The sequence below is a fragment of the Camelus bactrianus genome, chromosome 15, assembly GCF_048773025.1.
Source record: "Camelus bactrianus isolate YW-2024 breed Bactrian camel chromosome 15, ASM4877302v1, whole genome shotgun sequence".
NCBI lineage: Eukaryota > Metazoa > Chordata > Mammalia > Artiodactyla > Camelidae > Camelus > Camelus bactrianus.
Genome location: NC_133553.1, coordinates 65,038,762 through 65,060,657, shown reverse-complemented (window position 1 = coordinate 65,060,657; position 21,896 = coordinate 65,038,762). Strand labels below are relative to the sequence as shown.

The following is a 21,896-nucleotide window of genomic DNA, read 5'->3' as shown; positions in this document are numbered from 1 at the left end:
CAGAATCTCAAGCAGAGAGCCTGGGGCTCAGTAGAAGGAAGGACTTTCTAACAGAATAATCCAGGCCCAGAATCGGCCTCTTCCTGAAGGACAGAAGAGATGAGACTCCTAGCCTGGGGAATCCACAGGCCTTTCAACTCTGGGTGACATACCTGCAGAGGGATGAGACGCCAGTGAGAGCACAGGTGGCCGGCGACCAGTGCCCGGCACATAGTTGGATGGATATGTGACAGCAGTGGGGTTAGACAAGCATCACCACTAGCGCCTCCCCCAGGAAAGGCTTACACAGCCCAGCCTGGTAAATGTGAAGGCGGCACCCGCCGTGGAAGACCAGTCGGCAACCATCATGGTAAAGACTGAGCCAGCCAAGCTGTTGATGCTAAATCTTGGGGGATATTTTGATGAGGAGCAGGATGTTTGCAGGGCCTGAAAGGGTCTCTGAACAGACTTCAAGGTGGGGAAATGAACAGTAAAGATACAATGGAAAACTGAGGCAACACCTTGACAGGTGACTGAAATGCACGTCACCGACGAGGGACATGGTGTGCCTCCAGGTCTGAGATAAACACCGCACACCTCTGAGGATTCTAGCCAGGAGTCAGTAACCGAATCTGATCATGAATCTAACTGTGAGAAAAATGTCAGATGAACTCCAAAGGAGGAACATTCAATTTTTTTAAAAAATCGGGGTATTGTATTATTGTAAGTCAGACAGAGAAAGACAAATATCATATGATATCACTTACATGTGGCATCAAAAAGTGATACAAATGAACTCATTTACAAAACACAGACTCACAGACATAGAAAACAAACTTACAGTTACCAAAGGGGAAAGGAAAAGGGGTGATAAATTAGGAGCTTGGGATTAACATGTATAAAATAGATAACCAACAAGGGTCTACTGTATAGCACAGGGAACTATGTTCAGTGTCTTGTAATAACCTGTAATGGAAAAGAACCAGAAAACAAATAGATTTGTATATAAATATATATAAATTGAATCACTTTGCTGTACACCTGAAACTAACACAGTAAATCAACTATACTTCAATTTTTAAAAATTAGAGTGATGCATTTTTCAAACACGTAAATTATCGACAAAGGCTATGGAAATGTCCCAAATTAAAGGAGGCAATGGAAATACGATGACAAAATTCAATATGGGAGTCTAGACCGGGGATCCTGTACTCGGGGAAAGAGAGGACAAAAGGCTATAGAAGACCTTATTTGGTCAATTGATAGGGTCCAAATACAAACAGTAAAGTATGGCAGCCACGTTAAATTTATTGAAGACGATAACAGTACTGCGATTACGTAAAAATACGCCTACTCTTAGGAAATACACACAGAAGTGTTTGGGGATAAAGGGCCATGCTGGGTGCAAAGTACCCTCAAATGGGGCAGAGAGAAAAGGGGGGGGCAGGAAGAGCAGAGAGAGTGAGTGAGGAAGAAAGAGAGAGAGAATATTACAAGGCAAATAAAATAGAATGTTATCGGTAAGAGAACCTGAGTAGAGTATATGGATGTTCTTGGTTCTATTTTTGAAGCTGTTCTATAAGTTTGAAATTATTTCCCCAAAAGTTCCCGAAGGGTCTCCATATGTCAGTTTCTGGTTCCTTATCTTTTATTGTTATTTTTTTTAGAATTTATATATATACTTTATTGAGGTATAGTCAGTTTACAATGCTGTGTCAATTTCTGGTGTACAGCACAGTGCTTCAGTCACACATGAACATACATAATTCACTTCCATATTCTTTTTCACTGTAAGTTACTACAAGATATTGAACATAGTTCCCTGTGCTATATAGTATGAACTTTTTGTTTGTCTATTTTATATAGTATTAGTTAATATCTGCAGATTCCTTATCTTTTATACTAAGAAGAAGACCTGTCAACTAAAGACATACACATTACAACTCAAATCCATTCATCACTGACGTAGCTGCACCTTCCTCATTAGATTTAGTTAGTCAGCACGACCGGAGAGTCAGAGAGCCCCTGTCCTGGCAGGATACGCACACATGGGTACACACACACACACACACACACACTCACACACCCAGGGGAGGTATAAGGACCGCAGTGAGGAGACATCATAAGCGGCGCCCCCTCCAGCTGCACATTGCTGGCCATGAAGGGCAGGAAATGAGGGGCAACCGGACATTCCACACACAGACACACACACACACACACACACACACACACACACACACACACACACACATACACCCCAGCCCACCTGGCCTCTGGCAGCCTTCCTGCCAGGATCTGATTCCCCAGGGGCTGCCCAAGGGTAACTCTAAATAGTTTTCCACTTCAGTCCAGAGAAAGACAAAAGAAAAACTGTTCTGAAACTCAGGGATGTCCTGGATAGAATCCAGGAGAAATTATAGTTAGAAAAATCCTTGGTAAATCAGGATATGGTCAACACTTCCGAGGATGCTAAGAACAATGGGACAGTGCACTGGGAATATTTCTGCCCCAAAACAGCCTGCCAAGGACTCCAGAGAGAGGGGCCTGCAAACCAGTTTGCTGAAACCCAGAGGCTGCATTTAGGCTTTCCCCAACTTCCAGCAACAACAGACTGCCTCTCTGTCTTTTTAAATGTCTGTGTGCCCTCACACACATCCAGGAGAGCATCCACTCCTGTGTGGGAATGACACCAGGACAAAGCCACAGACAGGTGACAAGCAGAGAGAAAATACAATGGACACGTAAAACAGACCGAGGGCCAGTATTCCTAACAAGATCCCAAATGTACAAACTACTATGAATTAGGAAGAAAAAGACAAGCAACTCAATATATAAAGACAGGCAACTGACAAGAGAAGAAATACAAGTTGGCAATAAACACACGGAAAGATGCTCAACTTTACAAGTAGTCAAGGGAACACAAATTATAAAATACCTTTGTTTTCCCATGGCATTAGCAAAAATTAAAAACTGACTTTTTTTACACTGTTGGTGGATATAAATCAGGACATTTTGGAAAAGTAACTTGACAGAATCAATGAAAATGTTCTACGCTCATTCACTTTGATCCAGGTATCCCATTTCTAAGGACCTATCCTAAAGGAAAAATAGAATAAGGATATAAAAACATTTGGATAAAGATGCTCAGTGGAGGGGCAGGAAAGAAACTGGAAAGAAACTACCTCCCAGTCAATAAGGCTACACTGGGATAAACTGGGGCACACGCACTGTGGGATACCACACAAACACTTAAAATGGGGCTGATCAATACCCGCCGACGTGGGAAAATGGTCCACGATAAAATGACAAAAAGTAAGATGGGGACCAATATATATGGCATGACTCCATTTTTGTGTAAGTAAACGTATGCACTTGTATGTAAACAGATGCTTGCATATGCTTAGGGAAGGCTGAGGAAGATGTGTCAAACTGTCAACAGCGGACTGGAGGGAACAGAAGGAGTGGCTAGGGAACTTGCACTTCATCCTTAATAACCTTTTAAAAATGAAGCTCACTAATGCTGACAAAAATACTTATGATTTTATACTCTGGTGGGGTTTCTTCTTTAGTCTTTTTAAATTTTTTTTTAGTTTTAACAATGGATTTATTTGCTGATCCCTAAAAAAGCAAAATTCAGAAACTTGATTTTGAATTTATGAATTCAATGGAAGAACAGATCCAAGATAAAACGTTTTCAGTCGTCCTCTTCTCTTCCCAAGGTGTGCCCTTTCGCGTGCGTGTCATCAGAGAGCGGACTGACATCCAGATATACTCTGAAAGGCACCTGGCACTGTCGCGTTGCTCAGGACTTCTGGTTCACCTCCCTGGCAGCAAGTACAGCCTGCTCTGTAGCCTCCCACTTTCGATAGATATTTATTGAAAAATTTTCCTGATAGAAAAATATTTAAAGATCCCTCTCCCCCGTGCTCATCCCGCTTCAGTTATCTACTGGAAAAGTACAGAAATGGAAAAGGTTTTCCCCCCGGGTGTGATCAAAATACAGAATACGGAAGAACATCAAGGTTCCTCTAAATTCTCAGGTTATGAACTTAGGTACAGAGGACATTGAACCCCAAGTTCTACTGCTTCTCCAAAAATGGGTAGCAGAAGAGAGGATTTGATTAAACAGTGAAAACAAAAAACAAAAAAACCTGACAGTCATTCTATGATGGAGCAAAGCAGGCTTTTTCAACCATAAACTGACCCCACCTTTGTTGGTCAGAAACCCAGCAGAGGTCCAACAAGATGAGTCACAAATTTCAAAGACAGTCAGCAGAGAGTACTAAGATACACGAACAGAACAGAATGCTGCTGAGGGCACCGAGCAAAGAATCCCAAGGAATGTTTAGTGCCATTTTCATTTAATAAGCCAGTTGTATAGCAACCTATAGACCTTGGCTGTGATCACACCAGGATGTTGCTATGGAACTGCTGCAGGAAAACATGACGGACGGACGGCTGGCATCCTCTGGCTCACTGTGCTAAGCGAGCGGCTCCAGCACCAGCTCCTCGGAGAGCCTAGGGCTGGGGGGTGCAGCGGAGGTGTTTCTTGCCAGATGGGAGCTCTTTAGTGAAGACTCCTTTAGGGAAAAGCTTTTTGGCTTCCTCTTCAGGGATGGTTGGAAGAACCATCACGCTGTCTCCATTCTTCTAGTCAACCGGGGTGGCAACCCTCTTTTCTGCTGTCAGCTGGAGAGAGATAACTCTGAGAATCTTATCAGAGTTCCTGCCAGTGGTAGCTGGGTAAAGGATGGACAGTTTCAGCTTCTTATCAGGTCCAAAAATAAATACCACCTGAGCGGTCACAGATATGCCCTTCTCATCCTTCTCTGCTGGGTCCAGCATGCCCAACTGGATAGCAAGGTCCCGATTCTTATCATCAATGATGGGAAACAGTAACGTTTCCGTGGGCTCATTACCACTGTAAGCATTGATACCCTTGGTCTTCCACACTGTCTATTGAAAGGGCAATCATCTTCACGTTCCTCTTGGCAAATTCTGGTGCCAGCTTTGCTGCTCTGCCAAGCTCCATGGTACACACTGGGGTAAAGTCCCAAGGGTGGGAGAAGAGAATGCCCCATGAGTCTCCCAGATAGTCGTGGAAACGGATGCAGCCCACGGTAGTATTGGCCTCGAACTTGGGAGCCTAGACCCCGAGAAAGAGACCTCCAGGCGTGGCGGTAGCAGTGACACAGGAGGACAAGGAGGTGCAGCAGCGACAGCCACCAGCAGTCTGGTTCTTTCTTTAGTCTTTTTTAAATAAAAGGATGCGTGCACATATCTATGCAATACGTCGGTGCACATTCAAGTGCAGCCTGTATCCACAGGGGGCGTGCACACACCGTAATAGTCACACGATGGTGTGGTCTCTGTATGTGCATCTCTGTGGATCCTGCTGCCACCACCAGCCCCTACATACTGGACGCCTTCAATGTGCTAAGGATGGCATAAGCATTTGACACCCATGCGTTATCTCATCTAAAAGGCACAACTTTGCATTGTAAGTACTGCTATTGGCATTGTTCTGAAGAGGAAACAGAGGTTCAGAGAGGTCCAGGTCACAGGCAGTGCCAGCGTGAAGCTCACTGCTAAGAGTGGAGTCCCTGAGAGAAGCCTTTGACCCTCACAATCATGCCAGCCACCACTGCTGCCCTGCTCAGCTAGGCAGACAGCCCGGGGAACCGAGACCACCTGCTTCTGCCAGGATGGAACCCCTCGACCACATCAACACACTCCGGATGTGGCTGACAGGCACCAGCTGGCCAGACCTGCTACCCCAGGCACCTCTGCCATCGTCTATGCATTCTTGTACATGAGAGACTCATGTTCAGCTTCTTCTTGGAAACTTCCACATTCCCTCATAGACTAAGCGCGTTGTCCCAGGAGGTACAAGGACACTCCCATCTCCACCCCGGGGCACCAACACCTGCTCCAGGCTCAGCGACAGCTCTACAGGGGATAGTCACCTATGTCAAGAAGACCCACCATTCCCAAAATAGCTCCTCCCAGCCCACCCTGGTGCCTGAGTGCGCACCATTAGCACTGCCCTTCTTGGTCAAAGCAGAGTCTGGAGAATAACACAGCATCCCCCACGTTCCTCCTAAGGAGCAAAACATTAAGCCACAAGCTGCCAACAACACTTCAGTACGAATGAGTCTTTTTTTCAAACAAGAGCTGGCTGAGAGCAGCATTTGGTGGGAAAGGGCTGGGTCAGCGGGACTCCAAGCAGCTGGAGCGGTGTTCAGGCAGGTGCCCAAGGTCCCTCCTGGGCCCTGGTCAGTGGTGGGGAAGGGGAAGGCAGGCAAGGCTCTGTGTGTGGTGGAGAGAGGCCTCAATGCCCCACTTATCACAGTGACCAAGTCGCTGAAAGATCACACTATTCCAAAGAAAATGCTATTACCAACACCTGGGGCCAGTGAGTTACCACAGTCAGGGTGAGTGTCATTTTGACCCTGGTGTTTTGACAGGGGGATGTTTTGACCCCATGGAGACTTTTGCTTCCACGTTTATATTTACCAAGCGTTTAAATAAAAAATACACCTACATTAAATCATTTCCACTGGAAAGGCATTTTCCAGAACAGTTTAAATTAAGCCCATTTAATTTGTTAATATATTTGCTATACACTGCAGTTAAACACTTTCCTTTTTTTAGTTTTCATTTTTATTACACCGAAATTATTGTCATTGGTAATAATAATTTTCCTTTTTTTTCCAACTGAAAGATAGTTGATTTACAATGTTGTGTGGTAACAATTATTTTCTGTTCAAACTTCCCAACATAGATTTGGTGCAAAGATTTTTTTTTTTAATTTTTTTGGTTCATATCAAGCTTTATCAAATATAGCTCCCTTCCATTCTCAAGCTTTCTTTTGTGGAACTATTCCTATTAAGTGTAATTTCTCCAAGTGAATGTTTACAGTTACCAACAGGATTCTTCAGTCTGTTTTTAATTTCCTTAACAATTTTACCATGTGCAGTTTTGCTCATGATTAATGTATGGTAATCATTTCTACCAACAACTACATACATAAACTATCGCAAGAATTATATTTATTTCTTTGTTCATCTGTGAAAAATTTGAGAGCAATTCCTTGCAGAAGTGCCAGCATCACTATAACGCAGTGGATGCTCAGCCCTGGTGCACACACACTGGCCTCCCCTGAATAGTTTCAAGAAGTTCTGATATCTGCACCTGACTCCAGTTTCCCCTTTAATCAGTTTGCTGTGGAGCCCAGATACTAATTTACTGCAAAGCTCCCAGGTCATTCTAATATGCACCCAGGGTTGGACTCTTCTAAAAATCTACAGCTGCGCTGTCCAACACAGTAAGCAGCCACTACGCACCCACCTTAGCTATTTAAATTTAAATTAATTAAAATTAAATTTAAGATTCAGTTCCTCATTTACACTAGCCAACACAGAACGATTCCATCCCTCAGAAAGTTCTATCCGGCAGCACTGGTCTGGAGTGGAGATGATGGGTTTGCATTCTAGGCTATACAGTAGAATACCTGACACCCGGGAGTTTGTAATGATGTAAGGCCCCGCCCCCAGCCAATTACATTAGAATCTGTGGGCGGGGCCGGGCACTGGAGTGTGTAAAAGCTGCGAGTGATGCCATTGCGTAGCCTGGATTAGGAACTTCTGGGCCGAACATCCCTGGGGTCAAACAGCTGGTCAGGGATCAGGGTGAGATCCCCTCCAGCGTCCTTCTGAGAAGCCCAGAGTAAACAGGAAGTTGTTCAGCTCAGCCTGGGACACGAGTCCAGGACCCAGTCCAGCTGGGTTTGCATGCCTGTCTCCCATCTGGAGGAGCAGTTTCCTTTTATGTGCATCTGATTCTATCGACACAGAGTTGATCCACCCCTGCAGTTGGCTCAGGGTGGGTGAGGTGCCGTTCCCAGCCTCGGGTTCCCCTCCTGAGAGATTCCCGAGATCCTACTCCAGGTCAGCAGACCAGTCTGGCATAACGAGGTCACCCGAGACTGCCAACGGTCATCAAGGAAACACAGAAACGTCAAATCCCGCAGAAACCATGGGGAAAGAGAGGAGAATGGAAGTGGGGGAGAGTCGGAAGAGAGAAAGAAAAAAGGAGAGGGGCCAGCAAGGAAAAGAGGCAGAGCCGGAAACTTGTGGAGACAGAGGTGCAGAGTGAGAGGCTGTAAGGAGTGAGCAAGGCACTGAAGGGAACTCTCGAAACAAACGGAGGTAGGGGATGGAGGTTCAGAAGAGGGAGTGGGGAGACAGAGGGAGACTGCAGGAGGCAATGCCTGTGGTGTGTGGTGCCGCACTTCCCTTGGAAGAAGACCCAGGGGGACCCTCGGTGAGGTTAGACATGAAGGGGGCCACTGCATCATGACCCCATGGAGCTCACTTAAACAGAAGGCAGTCAGATGACAACGGTCACTGCCAGGACTATTATTTCCCTGTTGCTTCCTGACTAGTCAGTGACAACTTGAGGGCAGTGAACAGTTGATCAATTTAAAATGTTCATTACAAAGATACATACACCCCAGTGTTCATAGCAGCACTGTTTACAATAGCCAAGACATGGAAACAACCCCAAAATCCATCAACAGATGACTGGATAAAGACGTTGAAATACTACTCAGCCATTAAAAAAAGAATAAAATAATGCCATTTGCAGTAACATGGATGGACCTGGAGATTGCCATACTAAGTGAAGTAAGCCAGAAAGAGAAAGAAAAATACCGTATGAGATCACTTACATGTAGAATTAAAAAAAAAAAAAAAAAGACACAAATGAACTTATTTACAAAACAGAGACAAACTCACAGGCATAGAAAACAAACTTATGGTTACCAGGGAGGAAAGGGAGTGGGAAGGGATAAATGGGGAGTTCGAGGTTTGCAGGTAATAACTGCTAGAAATAAAGTAGGTAAACAACAATTTATTCTGTATAGCACAGGGAATTATATTCAATATCCTGTAGTAATCTATAATGAAAAAGAGTATGAAAAGGAATATATTTATTTATAAGCATGACTGAAACTTTATGCTGTACATCATAAATTGACACATGGTAAAATGACTATACTTCAACTAAAAACAATATATATAGAATTTTATATAAACTGAAAAAATTAAAATGTTCTTTACACTGAATTCATTGAAATTTTTCCCTTTTCTCTTTCAAAATATAAAATGTCACATGGTTGCTCTTGTCACTTCCTGGAAATATTTCTTACTTTTACAGCTTTAGAATTTTTTTTAATGCCAGGTCATTGGCTCTTTTTTTTTTTTAATCTTAATTTTATTAATTTTTTTTAGCTCTTTGTTTGTTGGTTTTGGGGGGGAGGTAATTAGGTTTATTTATTTAATTATTTTTTTAATGGGGGTACTGGAGATTGAATCTAGGACCTTGTGTATGCTAAGCATGCACTCTCCCACTTAAGCTGTACCCTCCCCACAAGCTTTAGAATTTTTAATCATTTTAATGTCGGATTATTTTCTCCCATTTCGTGTGCACGGTGAGGTACTGTGCGGTCTGACCACCGGACCCTTACAGAAGCACCTTGCAGGTACCAGCCTCCCTCCCACTGCTCCACCAAGTTTTTACCCTCACGCACCTCCCATCCAAGCAAACCTCTCTCAAGCCTACACACCCACTGGCTCCGATAATGAGGCTAAAATTCTATTATTCCCACACACGACAGTGTGGTTTGGGTAACTTCTGAAATTCTCCAGATATTTATGAATGTAAGTTTAAATGTAAACTTAAAGCTTAATATAATTGCTAGAAATGCAAAATTGAGATAAATGTTTGAAAACTCAAACATTACAGGATTCAAGTAGTTATCAGAAAGAACTTTCTGGTAAATGAGAAAGCTTTGTGAATGAGCTGTTCTGCAAACTGATGTTTAAGGAACTGATTTCTAGCACACTGGCCCTGCAGGGAAGTGGTCATGTGGGGAATGGGTCTTCAGGGAGCTGGCTTCCCCGCAGCAGCCAGAGGACGCCCATGGGGGCCAACAAGAGGGCCGCGAGGTGCAATGCAGCCAGCCCCTGCTGTGACCTCTGACCCACAAGGCCAGGCTAGCCCACAGGTGGCACTGGCCTAGTGTCACCCTGAGGGCCACCCTGACCTTTGAATTGATCAAAACCATGTTTTGTCCCCTGGTGCCTTCATGGTCTTAGAAATTTCCCCACAGGGCCTGAAAAATGCTGAATGTGATCATGAAAATGAAACCTGCATTTCCTCTGCGTGCTTCTGCCCCACTAAGCTTTCTCAACTCCAGCATCATCGGGGAACTGAACTCTCCAGAAGGGCCCAGCACCCCCCGGGGCTTCCCGGAGTCTCTGAGAGGGGCAGGGGCGCGGTGATTCTCACCACATTGCAGACCTGCCCATCAATCATCGTTCTGCCATCACTAGGCTTCGAGGGAATTACCCAGTCTCCTGGAGCCTCAGTTTCCCTCTGGAATAATGACAATGCTAACAGTAGCACCTAACTAATGAAAAAAGATCTTTTACATAAAGACTCAGCACAGGGTCAGACATCTGGCTAAGCTCCTGGTAAACATCAGCTGTTGTGGGCTTGCTATTATTATCCTCAGCCTGGTGGCAGGGGGCCCCTGCCCCATCCGGCCCTGCTGCTCCCTTCCCACTGGGCTGCACAGGTCGTATGACTGAGTCCCACCTGTGAGGCCCTAGCCCGGCTGCCCTCCATGCCGGAACACTGAAAGGGCCTCCCTTCCTCTCCTCTGAGTCAGTCTGTGTGGCCCTCCTCCAAGAAGCCCTCCAGGACCACCCAGTGCCCAGCATGGCTGCTCCCTCACCTGCAGGTCCACCATTCATGCTTGACAGAAGCTGCCTTTTTCCACAAAACATCTGTGTTGGGGTAGCTTTGTGTGAATTAATTCCAGCCCCTGGCCCTGTGTACATGGAGGCTGCTCAGGTCCAGGATGGCCAAGATGGACCCAAGATGCCCTGGGCCCCTACACCTTGCAGCCCCACCTCAGGACGGCCCAGTGGAAGTGCCCCCATCCTCCCCACACATACCACAGCCAGTACCCATGGCCACCAGAGCCACAGGGAGACCATGGCAGCCGGGTTTTGATTCCAAGATTTTTAAGATTTCAAATTGTCCAGGTGTTTTGCAGTCTGAGACACTCATCGGCCTTCTCAGAGTCCTCCCTCCTTCCCTCTCCTCCTCCCCCACCCCACCCCAGGGTAACACAGCCAGGCCTCAGACACTAGCTGACCCAGGTCCCAAACAAAGGCTCCCCTGTCAGCAGATCACCAAACAGCAAGCCCATGCCTGAGTCTCAAGGCCAGATCTCAGCAAATGGCACCCAGGGCGTGAACCCACCCCTTCAGGTACCTCACACGGCTGCACCCCATCAGGGATTGCTGAACCCCTCCCCTGACATTCAGCGCTTGTCACCAAGCGCCCTCACAGGCCGTGTCTCTCAGGCCACCCCACAGCCAACAGGCCCATCAATCTGCAAGCTCTGCGGGCCCTGCCCACCCACCTCCCCTCCCACCCCTGCCGCGCACCACTAGCACCAGCACACACAAGGCCAGGAGCCCAGCACAAGAGGAAGGACCCATCACCTGCGTCGAGAGCCTGCTCTCGCCACCACGAACCTCTGAACTGTGTTCTTGCTATTCCCCCTGCCTGGGAACCCTCCCTCTGTGTGCATGAAATAACACCAGAAAGCACTGCCACAGGACGGCGGGCAGCGGTGTGAACCGACATTACTGCTCCGACTTCTCAACCACAAGTCTCACCTGAAGTCCCACCTCTTCCATGACGCCTCCGTTGAGTGCTCCCCAAGAGCTGCAGCCCGGCCCGGCCCACCTCCCGCAGCGTGCCCTCCCCAGTCTGCACCACGGGCGGGGAGAGAGGGCTGTGCCAGGCGCCTCTGGGCTGCAGCAGGACGCAGAGCGCCTTCTCTCCCCTGCTCCCCAGGGCCCCAGCTGTCTCTGCAAACACATGCACAGACAGCCTGATTCTGTTTCTGGCCCATCTTCCTTCCCTGCCCCCTGGGAAGCTCTCAGATTCACCCACGGCTGCAGCCTCTCCCCTAAATCCACCACGGGGCCAGAGCTCAGATTCTAGAGTCCACATCCACCAGGACCCTACCCAGAGCCACAGGCCACAGAGCCCCCCTGTCCCACCTCACCTGTTCCTCCCCATCGTCTCATGGTCTTTGACCACCACCTGCAGCTCAGAGCCCTGGTCCAGGGGGATGCCCTTGAGGTCCCATTCGAAGCCCTGGAAGAAAAGGAGACAAGCTGTCTTAACCTGTGGACCCCTAGAAGAGAAGAGGCTGTTTCTGGTTCACTCGGGTGCCCTGTGGGCACTAAACAGGCATCCACGGCCACTGCCAGGGGAGGGAGGGATGAGTGAGTGAATGAATGAATGAATGAATGAACAGCAGTGTTCCAGAGCTTCAGAAGTGACAGTGAGAGCTGAAGGCAGCAGAAGAAGAGGCCAGACTCCTGTGACACCCCCCCAACCCAATTCCATCCATCAGTCACCAGCCCCCCAGCAGGGGAAAACACCAGGTGACCATGCAGGGCCCTCGGGGACCAAGATCGAAGTGCTCATGGAGAAGCCAGGCCCCTGGTGACAGTATGACTTAGTGCCATTTTGGTATCCAGAGGCTCCCCTCTGCAACCTGACCCACCCTCACAAGGCATCCAGGAGAACCACATGCAGAAAGCTGCTGGAGGGGGCTGAGGCCAGCAGGAGCCAGAGGAGGACCTGGTGAACCAGGGAGGACTGTCAGGAGGAGGTGGCTCTGGGCCCAGAGAAGCAGACAAGAGAGCCTTCAACACCCTCCACCTGGCTGGCCAGAGCTGGAGGCAGCAGAGACAAAAGGCATCTCACTCCTGTCCAGGCCGCACTCACATCACAGGGGAGATGGCAGGCCAGGCCACCAAGCCCCCTCCCAGGTCCCTGGGGCCAGGAGGATTTCGCTGGCACGCTGGACCAGAGAACCCCTCCTCTCCATGACAGCGCCACTAAGAAGGTCACCTCTGCTGAGCCCCCTGACTTGTCCCTGCAGAGACAGCGGCGCAGAGAAGGGACAGGAGGGAGGGTGGGAGAGCTCACATACCTCATTCCACACGGGGTTCACGTTGTTCTTGATGACTTTGGTTCTCTTCTTCACCCCTACGAGAGACACAAAGGGAGACTGGAGAGGCGCACCCCACCCTGTGCCTTCCCCCACGAGTGCATGCCAGCTTCTGAGGCCTGCCCTGCAGCGCCCACCAAAGGAAAGCTCACAAAACCCATGAGCCCCTGAGAGCCCCACTGGTCTGCAATGAAAGCATAGTCAGGCCACACAAACTCTCTCTCAGCTCTGGGACGGAGAAACAGCAGCCCCGTTGGAGGACGGTTTAAAGGAAAACACCCAGCCTGATTCTTCTTAATGAGCTTGTTAATTGTTATTCCTGATTCTCAAAATAAAGTATTTAAATTTCTAAATAAAGTTGTACATTTTCCGATTCTAAGAATGGAGGATCTTCATAGACAATATTCCATTTTTCTTTCAAAAAATTCTCTCCACATACTGTACGATTCCATTCATGTGACCTGTCCAGAAGAGGCAAATCCACAGAGATGGAAAACAGATTAATAGTTCCCAGGGGAGATGCAAACGGTGAGGGAATGCTTAATGGAAGTTTCTTTTGGGAGTGATGAAATGTTCTGGAAATCTGAAAGCTCAGATCTCATGATGGGCAACAAATGACGTGTCAGTTTAAAGCGGCAGGCCCGCTCACTCATTTTCAAGAAAAATGTCTGTCAAATGCCCAAATCTGAATAATCACAGTTTGTCAGTCATTCTTTCAAGTAAAAACAGTATTCCACTAAAAAAAAAAAAAAAAGCCTAGTTCGGCATGCCCCTTGTCCCTCAAGCAGTCACGCAGTGCTTTTTCTTGCAATAATCATGATTTTTCAGTGTGCAGAAGCGCTCCGTGCACGTTTCCCGTCTCAACACACAAAATATTACAAACACGTGTACCCAATCAATGCACTGCTTTATCAAGGACATTCTTCAATAAAACTGGCTTTTTTTTCCCCCAAACTGTGAGCACATGAGGATGAAAAATAAAACGACCAGCACAAGTTGGTGCCAAGGCCCTCATCAGTATTAAGGCACCAGCAATTTCACGTTCCATTGCTGTTGTACCATCAGCGCGCATGCTGACACAGTGAATATGGCAAAGAGCATCTCAGTGTTACTGTGAAACGGTTTTAACCTTCTGACCTGCTCAAAGAGTCTTGGGGCTTCCCCCAGGGGTCCGTGGACCACAGCTGAAGAACCTCTTAGGAAATTCATTGAACATCTCAGCTTCTGTTTCCTTATCTGTAAGGTCATAATACCTCCCTATGGAGTGGTTGTGAAAATTCAACCAAATGGGATGAGAGAGGTGTCTGGCACACTGCATGCTCATTAAATGTGGGTTCACTTCCCCTCCCCTCCCCTCTGTGCCCCACTCTGATGATCTGATCTAGTGAACTCCTACTGATTCTTCAATGCCCTGCTCAGGTGTCTCTCCTCTGATAAGCCTCTCCAGACAGAGATGGTTGCCAGATGTGACCACATATATTGAACAGCAGGACAACCGAGTGCTTCTACGTCTGTCCCCTCAGCTAGACTGTGAGCTTCAGGGGGCAGACGCCGGGCCTTACTCACGTTAGGAACCCTAGTACATAGCAAGGTGCCCAGTACTTGGGTACCGAATGAATGGGTCCTTTTCTTTTCCTGCCAGTTCACCTCATCACAAGAGGACAGAAACGGTCTTCTCAGGGAATGCAGAGATGGCACTCCCACAGAGGGGAGGAAAGGAGGCGCCCAGTTAGCTTCTCAAGGTGGCCCAGGCCTGCCCTGTGGGCCATGTTGCTGCGGCTCCAGCAGGGGTTAAATACATGGCTTTGAAGTCATTTGAATAACAGGTACTCCTCGTGACCTTACGTAGGGCTTGTAACCTCTCTAAGGCCTTCGCCCCCTTGGCAGTAAAATGATAATAATGAGTGTCTCCTTGATCAGTTTTGAGGGGATATGAGATGCTATCTAAGTGTTCACTTCCTCTCCCCTGTCAACTTCCCATGACCTACAGAAGCAACATGGAAAATTCCATCTGCAACCTCACTTGAACTGTCCACTTGGAAACATATCCGGGTGCTCCCGGCTAGCATCAACTGAGCGACATCTGTGTGCCAAGCCCTGTGCCAAGCGCCTTTCAAATGTTTTCTCTGCCTGCCTTCCCTGAAGATGGGGAGAACAAAGGCCCTGGATGGGATTTCCCTAAGTCCCGGGTGGAAGGGCCGACTGTGGGACCCTCTGGGTGACACACACTAAGGGAGGGGTCACTGATGGATGCTACAGCCCCACGGAAGAGTCAGAAAGAAGTGAAACGTTAGCCCAGCACAATCACATGACCTACAGACGCCAAGGAAAAGGAAGGCAGGCTGCTAATGAGGAAACAGTTGAGAAAAGAGTTCCTTCCTCATCATGGATTTAGACCTGTCCTGTCCTTGGTCATCAGCATTGGCCTTGAGAGACGTGGCTTTATGTGTGTACTTAAGCCGACTGGATAGTTAAAGATACAGGAGAGCTCACAGCTCATGCTGGGGGTGGGGGGAGGGGACCACATCCTCTCCCCAGGTTGCTCTGCAGAACTAGGGGCCAGGAGGCATCCATGAGAATCACGCTGGAGCCCTGGGGGGTCCTCCAGAGAGACTGACTCAGTGGAGGGGAATGAACCTGCCATGGGAGGACTCTTCTGTCCCCACAGAAATTCTTCACTGGTTTCCCCTGGCCCACCCACCCCAACTCGACCCCTGACTCCTAGACCAGAGTCACCCAGGGCTGCAAGGCAGTGTTTTTCAAATTGCTCATTGGGACCCACCAGCAGGCTATGACATCAATTGACTGAGTTGACCAATATGTCTTTTTAGTGACAGAATAGACGAGAGAAGAAAATATCAGAGCACAGCTTTCATGTAAAAGTACTGTTACTTGAAACTTTTGGTTCTATTTTCACATACATATTTATGTGAGGGTACTATGTGTTGATGTAAAAATATATTTCTTGTTGTGGATAACAGTCCTAAAAGTTTGAAAATATTGCCTTAAAGGAAAGTGGTCAGAGGAGAACCAGAGAACAAAGAAATCACCATCTTGACCCTTGATTGTGGAGGCTGGATGATGTAGTGGACCGGCCTGATCCCCCACTGGAGCCATGTCTGATAAAGACCCTGGGCTGTGGGAGGGGATGTGGGAGGAGCCCCAGAGACGGGAACAAAGTGGAGATAAGACAGTCAGCAGCACTATGTACAACAGCCAAGACATGGAAACAGCAGAGATGTCCATCGACAGGCATATAGATAAAGGAGACGTGATGTATTTATAAAATGGAATACTACTTGGCCATAAAAAATAAAATGATGCCATTTGCAGCAACATGGATAGACTTAGAGATGATCATATTAAGTGAAGTAAGTCAGACAAAGACAAATATCATATGACATCCTTTATATGGGGAATCTTTAAAAAAAAAAAAAAGATAAAAATTTTATTTACAAACCAGAAATAGACTCACGGACACAGAAAAGAAAGTGCTGTGACTGAGGTGGGAAGCCCCATAAAAAGACTGGCAGGACCCCCAGGCAGGGCCACTACTCTGCTGCCAGCACCATCTGGTTCTTTGGCCCAGAGGCTCTATCTCACTTTTTTGCCTCTGAAACAGCTTAATTACCCCTAAAATTCTATTGGTTCCCTGAGCTCACTCCTGATTGGTTACTTCCTTCACTCCTGATTGGCTATTTCCTTCACTCCTGATTGGTCCATTTCCCTAGCTTCTGATTGGTCCATTTGTAGTACTTCATTTGCATGGAGCTCACTCCTGATTGGTTATTTCTCTCTCTCCTGATTGGTCCATTTCTACAAAGCTTGTTCCTAATTAGCCAACTTTTGTTACACCTTATTTGCATATGATCTTGCAAAGTGTAAACTGGTAGCCTATAAAAGCCTGTGTAAACCTACAGACGGGGGCCAGAGCTTGGAGTGTTAACTCCTCTGGGCCTGGTGGCATAATAAATCTGAATTCTCTAACTCTCCAGGTGCTGCTTGGTCTCTTGCCCAGATCCAGGTTGCTGTCACAACTAAGACTCTAACACCGAGCTGTAATACTGAGCTATAACTGAGCTGTAACACATTTTTTCTGCAACATGACCAGAGGGGAAAAGGAGCAGAGGGATAGCTTAGGAATTTGGGATTAACAGATACACGTTACTATGTATAAAACAGATAAACAACAAGGACCTACCGTATAGCACAGGGAACTGTATTCAATTTCTTATGATGAGCTATAATGGGAAAGAATCTGAAAAAATATGTGTAGGTATGTATATGCATAATTGAATCACTTTGCTGTACACATGAAACTAGCATTGTAAAGATTGCACGTCAACAAAAAATAAGAATTAAAGAAAAAAAAAAGACAGTCCTTCCTGCCCAGCCAGTGCCTGGGGTCACCAGATTGAGCAGTCTCCACTGGAGCCCCACACATCTGACACCTGAGCATCGTCACACGTGGGCACGACCTCACACAAAGAGCCACATCACTGCCCTCTGCTCAGCGCCTGGTGAGGCTGACCTGCCAGCAGCTGTCTCCCCTGCAATCTTGGCCTCAGGCCCATCTCATGGGGACAGGCCCCTTTCAAAGGGCCCAGGATGCTTGCAAGCCCCTCTAAATATGCACAGGAGTTACAGTGTGGAAAGGAGCACCCCAATCTCTGGCAGAACCAGCATAGTCATGATAGGACAGACTGCCTCCCCTCAACACAATGATCAGGTCACAGTACATCTGGGAAGCAGACAGAACGCTTGTTTCTGTAACACTGATGACAATGGAATATTTGGGGCTGGTAGGATCATAGAGAAGAAAAACGCCAAAGCAAGAGTTTTCACTGAGGGTTCACATCACAGTCTGTAACCTGCTCCCGTTTCTAATGCCTGTCCAAAGTTTACAGAAAGGCTGAGAAATACTGACGCATTTCCCATTGCATCTCAAAGGCACCAAGGCCCAAATGTCCACTGACATGAACGGATAAACAGAACGTGGGATATGCGTACAAGGGAATATTATTCAGCCTTACAAAAGAAGGAAATTCTGCCACATGCTACCACATGGATGAACCCTGGAGACAGTACACTAAATGAAATAAGCCAATTACCGGGGACTTGGGGAGGAGGAAATGGGGTGTTATTATTTAATGGATATAGATTTTAGCTGGGGAAGATGAAAGAGTTCTGGATAGAGATGGTGGTGATGGTTTTGTAACAATGTGAATGTAATTGATACCACTGAACGGTACATTTAAAAATGGTTGAGATGGTAAATTTTACATTATGTGTATTTTAACACAATTTTTTTAAAGTCAACGTGGGAGATGGTGAGGACACAGGCAGTGGGACTGGGGTCTACTGACCAGTGTCTGGGTGGGGACAGGGGAGGGGCAGAGCACATCTCAGATCTTAACAAGGATGCACCGGTGGCTAGTGGTGCCTCACCTGGAGAGGGAGCAGAAAAGAAGAGATGGGGCATCTGGAACTCCCAGAGAGAGACGTTTCTGCCCACGAAGCAGGGAACAGGAAATGCCAGAGCAGCAGGGCATCTTCAGACCCTGCAGGCAGCCTCTATGCAGCCTCTCCTTTAGTCCACAAATAATTATTGAGGACTTGCTCTGGGCTGGGCACTCTGAGAGCCACACCTCATTAGAATACCCATCGGACAAGCACAGCGATAGAAATTCAAAGTTACCAGCAGAAAACCAAAAGGAGCTAGAAACTGAACAGAAGACAGGTAGCTCTGGCTTCTGCTGAAGGAAGGTCTGCTCTACTTCTTGGCAAAGATACCCCCTAACAAAAAGAGTAGGTAGACTCTGAGAACTCTGCTAGTTTCCCCACCAGCTGTGCCCTGACTCAAGCCTCTACACCCCAAGACTGGGCAGCTGTCACCCTGCCCTCCCTAACAGAGCCCTAGTCTTTTCACCCTCAAGAACTCCCACCCCGATCTCCATCTTTCTAAACTTAACTGAAACCACACTTTCTAAGAAACAAGTAGCCAGGAAGGAATGATGGTGAATGGGTATACTGGCTGTGGTGGAATGCCCTCTGAGAAGGGTAGTCCTTAAACTCAAAAGGCCAATTAGAACTGGGGAAGATATTTGAAACCCTATGACAAAATATTAATATATAAAGAGTCCTTAATATATAAAGAGTACTCACAACTAATAAAGAAAAAGACAAACATCTCTTCTCTGCAAAACTGAGCAAATTAAAAAGCAATTCAGTAAGAAATAAATGTGAATAGTTGATAACATTGAAACATCACAAATACTACTTAGACCTAAGAAATTGTTTAAAATTTGTATGATAATGCTCTGTGTTAACAGAATTATAAGAAAATAAGCCCCCATACTCAGCTAATGGGAAGGCAAATTTGGTACAGATTGTCAGGAGAGTAATTTGGGAAATGCGGCAAAGCCTTAAATATACTATAACCTCTGACACAGCAATGCCACTTCCAGTATTTACCCAAAGGAAATAATTAGATACGTGGGCAAAAATTTAGTCAGCAGGATATTTCTCATAGTGACAGTATAATTTAAGCATTGGATACAAATATTAATAATTTGAGACAATATAAATATTCATCAATAGGGGGTTGCTTAACTGATTTATGGTGCATCCATATAATCAAATATAATGCAGACATTTTAAAAGGTGTGTAGAAGCATATTTACTGACATACAAAAATGCCCCTGATTTATTATTGAGTGAAAAAGTAAGTATGCAAACACTTGCAAAAAGATATTTGGATGCGATTAATCTCTAGAGAGGAAGGCAAGTGTCTGGGACCGGTAAGGTTCAATTCTTTGACATGGGTAATATATGTATGTATTCCTTTCATAATTTTTTCATTAAAGCAGGATTTCTCAGCCTTGGCACTATTAATATCTGGGGCTGGATAAGTCTTTGTTTTGTGTTTTGTGGGGCTGTCCTGTGCACCACAGGATGTTTAGCAGAATCCCCAGCCTCTACCCACAGTAGGTGCCAATATGATCTTGTCCCCCCATCCAGTGGTGACAATCCCAAAATATCTCCAGACATTGCCAAATGTCCCCCGAGGAGCTAAACATCCCCTAATTGAGAACCACTGCATTAAAGCATACAGTTCTATTTTACGTACTTACTTGGGTGCTAAATTTCACATCTAAAATTGTTTTTTTTAAAAAGAGAAAAAAAACTTTGAAGGAAATATATCAAATCATTAACAAGTTAATTCAAAGTATCAGGATGGAGGGGCATTTTTCACTTTTGCCTCATGCCTTTCAGTAGTACACCCTTTTTTACATTGAGTACCTATTATATTCACAAAAAGAAAACTAAAGGTTATTTTCAATACTTTAAAGTCATTTTTAATATTCAAAAAGCCAGACTGAGGTAGTCCAGTGGCCCTGCAGCCCACCTTCCCCACACAGGTGAGCCACGTGGGCCCCTCAGGGGTGTTTCGGTCTTCATATGGTTCTATAAAATCCCCCAGGCTCCTGCCCAAAGTCCAGAGACTCCCAGGAGAATGAAGAGAGGTGGAGGCAGAAAGGGAGAGGAGGCGACTGCAGTGACACAAGGAGGGACAGAGGACCTGACGGGAGGAGAGGAAGGGAAGGGAAAATAATGACTCTTCAGACCTGGCTGGTGGGCCTGGGGGAAGCAGGGTAGAAAGCTACCAAGTTGGGGCACAGGAGATCTGACCTTCAAGGAAATAAGATGTTTGAGCTCCAAGGGAACAGAGGTCCGGTTTTGTGCTTGGATGCATCCCCAGTGCCTCGAACAGCACCCGGCACCTAATAGGTGCTCAATAAATACTTGTTACAGTGAAGGAAGGGGCATAAATAATAACATTAGCGTGGAACATGGGCAGGGCAGAAGAGAGGTGCAGATCACTAAACGCCATTGGAAATGAAGCTTCTCATTCGCCCAGATGATCAGCCAAAAATACCTACCACGGCCAGGTATTCATGGTAGTTTTCATTAACTAACTAATTAATACAAGAACAAAGGGATGATACGGATTCATTAATAGCCTCTGAAGCCCTGAGGGAGGGAAACCAAAAAAGCACCCTCGGAGTCCAGCCTCCCAGAGCTCATAGTCTATTTTGGGAGGTAGGTCCTGAAATTACACCCGAGCCTGGAATGCCAGGAACAACTGTGCAGCAAGCCGGGCGGGCCAGTCCCAGGCACCCCGGGCCGCGGGTGGGAGCCCAGCACGCCACGGGGCGGCTTCTCTACGAGCAGCCGGGTCCCCTCTGTGCTGTGACGGACTCCGTCAAGGCTTCCCACCCCTGACTGCGCTTCCAAAACATTTGGAGATTTTTTTAGAAATACCTAAACGTTTCTGGGCCCCTCTTAGCTTCAAGAGAGGAGGGATAGGGACGTTGGCAGAGGTCTTTTGAAGAGCTCCCCACGCGATTCTGATGTGCAGCCGGCATTGGGTACCCCAGCCTAGATGATCTGTAAATTCTAGGTCTGATTCTAACAGCCGGGTCCCCTAAGCATCAACTCAGCCCCAGACTCCAGCATGAGACCTCCATGGTGGCGGGGTTGGGCAGGTGGGTCATATTTTAATTTCACTTTTCATCACATTTCACATCAATTTCTATCAAGATGTGGTTCCGAAATGGCCTGCTTCCGGTATGTGTTAAGTGTTGATACTTAGATCACTTAGACTTGCTGCATCAGAACCTCTATGGATGGGACCCAGGAATCTGTCTTTGAAGCACACTCTCCAGAGGATTCCCAGGCACAGTAAAACATGAGGACCACTGCCCCAGACTGTTGAGATTCCCAGGCACATCTGGAGGATGGCAAG

At 46.8% G+C, this 21,896-nt stretch overlaps 1 protein-coding gene and 1 pseudogene across 21 annotated transcripts in view; both read right to left on the bottom strand.

Moving 5' to 3' along the window:
• The window catches only part of DYSF (dysferlin), a 201,772-nt gene that overhangs the window by 166,409 nt on the left and 13,467 nt on the right, over positions 1–21,896 (bottom strand). For all 21 annotated transcript variants that reach the window (XM_010963692.3, XM_010963697.3, XM_010963698.3 and 18 more), the window contains exons 2-3: positions 13,070–13,125; positions 12,131–12,222 (exon numbers count right to left, since the gene is read on the bottom strand). In XM_010963692.3, the coding sequence (XP_010961994.1) occupies positions 12,131–12,222; positions 13,070–13,125 (148 nt within the window). The remainder of the gene's footprint in view (positions 1–12,130; positions 12,223–13,069; positions 13,126–21,896) is intronic.
• On the bottom strand, positions 3,559–5,772 carry LOC105075820 (peroxiredoxin-6 pseudogene; annotated as a pseudogene).